Genomic DNA, 6197 nt, shown 5'->3' with positions numbered 1-6197 from the left:
AGAAATCTGAGGCGATGATTTTTAGGCTTCAGAGAACCCAGGGCTAAACTGAAGAAAACAAAAGTCTCTCCAGGGGTGCCTGGGTGGCTCAGTGGCTTAAAGCCTCTGCCTTCCGCTCAGGTCATGATCCCAGGGTCCTGGGATCGAGCTCCACATCGGGCTCTCTGCTCAATAGGAAGCCTGCTTCCTCCTCTCTCTCTGCCTGCTTCTCTGCCTACTTGTGATCTCTCTCTGACAAATAAATAAATAAAATATTTAAAACAAAACAAAAGTCTCTCCAAACCTCACCCTTTTCCTGAGCACCATTCATACCACCTTTTAAACTATAGCCAACCCTGAGCCCTTACACGAAAGCCTTCTTGCAAACAAAAGATAGATAAGAGAATGAAAGAAAAAAGAAAAAGCTCTCCAGTACCCAGGTGGAAAGTCTCGCAGGACAGAGGACTTGAGCCCAAATCACAGTACGGTTTCTAGAGCAGGGAACAGAACTGAGGCCACTGATGGACTCAGTGGCGATGGTGTGAACGTCCGTATAACGTGCAGTCCGGGCAAAGTTACGCTGTAACATGGGCAAAGGAGAAATTGGAGCGAAAGCAGGCAGCGGCCTAGAAGCACAAGACAAACAGAAAACAAGCAGGCTTCACGGGCTTCTCTCCCTGGTTCGAAAGCCCTCCTGGTTTTGTCCCTGTAACATAAGGAGTGATGATACAAAGAGATCATGATCTAGGTAAGGAAATTGGGAGTCTCAGGTTGTTCACTGAAGGGCAAGGAAGCCGGGGCTGGCTGGATATGACTCTCCCAAGGCTTTCCTAATTAGTGCCATGAAAAGTAGGACAGTCATTCCAGAGAGTCCAAACATTCGCGTCTGCAGAACTGCCTGCCTGCAAGTCATTAAAAGGCAAAGAGCAGCACTCACCTGTTCGGGGTTCACGTGACAAAACATAGAAATCTTTTCCTTCGCAGCCATCTCGATGGGCGTTGAACTTCGGCAGACAATCTGTCAAAGTCGGGTGTGCACAGGTCAGCAAGCAGGAATCGGGCGGTTCCTGCCACCATACGTTTGCGGGAGGAGGCTATGTTAATTTCTTCTTACAACCGGAGACTTGACTGAGTGCGTACCAGTTCATTCTGGGCAAGTCCATGGGACTATTAGAAACACCTGAGCGCTAATGTGAGCAAGTGTAATCAACTCGAGTCCACCAGGAAGGGCTCAGAATGCCAAGGCATCTCTCGTAAACAAGAGTGAAGGCTCACAAATGCCTCTTTTACAGGAGCTGAGCTAGAGGGGGGCGTGGCAAGCGTTTTCTCTAAAGGGCCAGACAGTAAACACTGTAGCTTTTGCAAGTCAAGAAGCTACCGTCCCGGGGCGCCTGGGTGGCTCAGTGGGTTAAGCCTCTACCTTCGGCTCAGGTCATGATCTCAGGGTCCTGGGATCAAGTCCCACATCGGGCTCTCTGCTCAGCAGGGAGCCTGCTTCCTCCTCTCTCTCTGCCTGCCTCTCTGCCTACTTGGGATCTCTCTCTGTCAAATAAATAAATAAAATCTTAAAAAAAAAAAAAAGAAAAAGAAAGAAATGAAGGTCCTATTCCAAGAAATTTATCCATTCTCAGTAACTCACCAGATCAGGAGACAGGCCCAACCCCCTCAGTGCACGAACACTGTTTTGTGTGGGCTTGGTTTTTTGTTCTCCGGTAGCACTGGGCTGAAAAGAAATGGGTCACTGTTAATATATTGGATATTTAGCTCTTCTGCATAATTAAGGGCTCCCTAGTTTAAAATGTGGAAAAAACAGGCAGACAGTCTCTCCTTTGCTGTCCTGCCCGCTGTTCCCTTGCAGTGTATTCAATAAACTTCTATCTCCTTTTAAAAAAAAAATGTGGAATAAACAGAATATCACAGGAAGATATATAGAAGTTGCTTATCTGGAAAGCTCACCTGGGGGACAAGGCTAACATGGATATTACAGAAATTCTCTTTTTTGGCTTTAAACTGGAATTGTCTGAATGCTTCCACAAACGGCATCCCTTCAATGTCTCCAATGGTGCCACCCAACTGGGAACAGAAAAAAAAAAAAGACACAAGTGACCTTCCACTGTATACAGACTAATAGAAGCATTATTAATAAACAGTGAGTGCAAGAACAGAAGTTTATAAATATACTAAAAATCATGGAATTGTATACTTAAATCTGTTGAAATTTATGATAGATAAATTAAACCTCACTAAGCTGTTTGACGCAAAACAGAAAAGCACTGTACATCTCAGAAAGACAGACTGGAAACTAGAAAGGAAACTAAGAAGAAAGGATGCAGGATAACATAGCCAGGTAAGCAGGTAAGAGAACAGGCAGAGCGTCAAGAAGGGGAAAAAAAGCAAGGTCAAGGAGGGCTTTAAGGGGTGCCTGGGTGGTTCAGTCTGTTAAGCGTCTGACTCCTCGTTTTGGCTCAGGTCCTAATCTCGTGGTCCTGGGATGGAGCCCCAAGTCAGGTTCCATGCTCAGTGGGGAGTCTGCTTGAGATTCTCCCTCTCCCTCTCCCTCTGCCCTTCACCGCCCAAAATAAATCAATAAATCTTTATTTTGTAAAAAGATCTTATCTATCTATCTGAGAGTGAGAGTACAAGCAGAGGGAGCAACAGAGGGAGAAGGAGAAGCAGGTTCTGCACCGAGCAAGGAGCCTGATGTGGGGCTCGATCCCGGGACCCCAGGATCATGACCCAAGCCGAAGGCAGATGCTTAACTGACTGAGCCACCCAGGCACCCCAATGAATAAATCTTTTTTCTTCTTCTTCTTCTTCTTTTTTTAAGGTTTTATTTATTTATTTGACAGAGAGAGAGAGAGTTCACAAGTAGGCAGAGAGAGAGGGAGAAGCAGACTCTCTGCTGAGCAGAGGGCCCGATGTGGGGCTTGATCCCAGGACCCTGAGATCATGACCTGAGCTGAAGGCAAAGGCTTAATCCACTGAGCCACCCAGGCACCCAAATCTTTTTTTTTTAAAGGAGAATTTTAAGAATGACCTGATTCCTGTGTTTATAATACTATACTGCCTGTTGTGTGGAAATATGGACTAAGTTAAGTAAATGAATTCTTCTATCACTGATTCAGTTGAATTTTACAGATAGTAAACCCCCCCACCCAGAAAAATGGGGATCATTATAAAGCTGACAACACTTCATCTCACCAAGATTGAAAAAAAAAAGTGTACAAAAAAGGGAAGGCTTTTTTTTTTTTTAAGAGTTTATTTATGTATTTGAGAGACAGAGCACAAACAGGGGGATCAGCAGGCAGAGGAAGAAGCAGACTCCCCGCTGAGCAGGGACCATGATGCGGGGCTTTTTCCCAGGATGCTGACATCATGACCTGAGCCAAAAGTAGATGCTTAACCGACTGAGCCACCCAGGCACTCCAGGAAGGCTTTAATGGAAGGGAATTCATAAGCAGGTGAAAAGATCCAGAACACAGGCCACTGAGGAGTGAGATCAGCTAGTTTCTACCCGTGGACCATGTGGAAGGTAGAACGCAAATCCAGTGACGCTATGAGAAAAGGTGGGAGCCACCCGGGCCTGCCTCTCTTTCTCTCTCTCTCCCTCTCCATGTACACACACACACACACACACACACACACACACACCCCTCCTGCAGACTTCTGAACAGTCTCGGCAATGGTGGTATTACTCGAATTAACTACTATTAAAACGTGCTGTCTTTCTGAAACAAGTCCTTCCAAAAGCCCCAGTGATATTCTTGACAGCGTAATCCTTTGACAAATGTTAACTTAATTTACAATGTGCTTCCAACAAGTACGGCATTTTTTTTTTAAGATTTTACTTATTTGACAGAGAGAGAGGGAACACAAGCAGGGGGAGCAGGACGGGGAGAAGCAGGCTTCCCGCCGAGCAGCGAGCCCGATGTGGGCCTCAATCCCACAACCCTGGGATCATGACCTGAGCCAAAGGCAGAAGCTTAATGACAGAGCCACTCAGGCACCCAAGGTGTTTTTTTTAATGTAAGGAATTTTAAAATAAGCATTGACTTTAGGATAACATTTGCCTCAACCTACTCATCCTCATCATACTTAAATACTTTAAGACTATCACAAGGATTTTAAAATTAATTCTCTAGCCTTTGAGGATCTACTGCACACTCAATACTATAAATGAGGTACTGAAAAGAACTTAAGACAACGGTGCTCCTGAGGAGCTCAGAATTTATCAAGGAAAATTAGGCAGCACTAAAGAACAATAATCCAGAGTAAAACTTGGGGTTCCCAGCCGGCTCAGTCATTAAAGTGTGGGATTCTTGATCTCAGGGTCATGGGTTCAAGCCCCACATTTGAGTGTAGAGAGTACTTAAATAAATAAAACTAAAAAAAGGGGGGGGGGCGGTAAAACTTAGGCGCTAATTGGAATGATCTGGATGCTGATAAGAAGAGGTCATGGCGGGATCAGTCCCAGAATCCACTATCTTCTTTGGCTTCAGCTACCTGAGTAGGTCCAAAATCTACTAGGAGCCCCAACCTTTCTTCCCAGCACAACTGGGTTGTGGAGCCAACCCGTCCTTGACATCATGGATGACTCAGCACTGACTCAAACTTGGCACGGCCCAAACAGAACTCTCCCTGGGCCCGTTTCTCTGAGTGTCTCCTATTCTTAGCGCAAGTGTCTCTTCCTACTAACCATCCTTGATCCCTCCCTTTTCCTCATCGGATCCAGCCCGGTGGGTCATACCTGCAAAACCTCTTGAAAATCTCTCCACTGCTCTCTATATCTAGTGCCAGCACCTTAGACACCCACGCCAACGCCGCCTTTTGCCAGGACAATGGCAATAATCTAAACCAGGGGGTGGTGACTATGGCCTGCTGCTTGTTTTTCTATATAAAGTTGTATTGGTTGGCACAGAGCTGTGACTGTTTACTTACACACTGCCTATGGCTGCTTTCATACTACAACAGCAGACCTGACTCTCTGCCCGCCTCCCAATCTAAATGCCCTCTGAGCGTCTACCCTCTCCCGTGTTACCATCAAATCATTTGTCACATACCAACAGAGTGACCTTATAAAAACTCAGAATACAAAAAAACAAAAATTATTTTGAATCTCTCTCTCCTGGGGCGCCTGGGTGGCTCAGTGGGCTAAAGCCTCTGCTTTTGGCTCAGGTCATGATCTCAGGGTCCTGGGATCGAGCCCTGATAGGCTCTCTGCTCAGTGGGAAGCCTTCTCCCCCCACCCCACGCCTGCCTCTCTGCCTACTTGTGATCTCTGTCTGTCAAATAAATAAATAAAATACATTTTTTAAAATTTTTAACCCACTGAGCCACCCAGGCGCCCCTAAATTTTTAAATATGCCACTTTGCCATGAAGATTATTTTGAGTTAAAAGCAATCAAAACCCAGCAGATTCAGGAAAAGTTCCCTCCTTCCCTCTCAACTGCTTACAATTACATTGGAAAGTGGAGAATCCCGGTACCAGGAAGAGAGCCATCACCAGAGATTCCTCTTTACCTAAGAAACTAAGCTGCATAACAGGGAAGTCTTTGTTGTCCAAACATCTTTGCCTCTCTGCAAATGGTCTTCCTCCCCTCTGTAACCTGCAGGCCTCTACCCTCTCCTTGGTTGGGGATATCATGTTAACCTCATTTTGCCTGTCTGCTTTGGAATCTCTCATGTTCATATGAACTTTCTATACAAATGTAACTAAACCATTGTTTGATTTTTCTCATATTAATCTGTTTCATGTCAGTTTGATTTTTAGACCAGCCAGAAGAACCTTGAAGGGTAACAGTAAAATTTTCTAACTCCAACAGGGTTTAGCTTACTGCTCATCCCAGAACAGAGGGTCTCAAAATTTAATTATAAGTCCTAGGTAACAGCATTCTAGCACCTGTTATCATCATTATAATGGAATCAAACTAAGGAATCTCAGGACTACATTGCTACAGAAAAAAATTATTCTTTGGTAATTTTAAGTCAGATAACAAAACATAATTAAAATTCAAGCTTCCTGGGATGGAACAGATGTGACCTTTCTGTAGGAGAATGACAAACTTAATTATGAAAATCCTAGAAATACCACATGCAATCAGGAAATTGGCAGGGGGTGAGGGGCTGAAGTCCTTGCTCACCAACTGCAATGTACCAGAATCTAATGAGAAAAAATGTTGGGGGGGGTGGAAAAAAGGCCTGCACTTAAACTAAACCAT

At 44.8% G+C, this 6197-nt stretch overlaps 1 protein-coding gene across 2 annotated transcripts in view; it reads right to left on the bottom strand.

Annotated features, from left to right (window-relative positions):
* CTPS2 (CTP synthase 2) overlaps nt 1-6197 on the bottom strand; it is a 99873-nt gene that overhangs the window by 72270 nt on the left and 21406 nt on the right. For both annotated transcript variants that reach the window (XM_059384849.1, XM_059384850.1), the window contains exons 5-7: nt 1936-2052; nt 1619-1702; nt 917-997 (exon numbers count right to left, since the gene is read on the bottom strand). In XM_059384849.1, coding sequence (XP_059240832.1) covers nt 917-997; nt 1619-1702; nt 1936-2052 — 282 coding nt within the window. The remainder of the gene's footprint in view (nt 1-916; nt 998-1618; nt 1703-1935; nt 2053-6197) is intronic.

The sequence above is a fragment of the Mustela nigripes genome, chromosome X (genome assembly GCF_022355385.1).
Source record: "Mustela nigripes isolate SB6536 chromosome X, MUSNIG.SB6536, whole genome shotgun sequence".
In the NCBI taxonomy this organism is placed as follows: domain Eukaryota; kingdom Metazoa; phylum Chordata; class Mammalia; order Carnivora; family Mustelidae; genus Mustela; species Mustela nigripes.
Note: the sequence above shows the minus strand (reverse complement) of the source record. Positions and strands in the feature narration are given on the sequence as shown.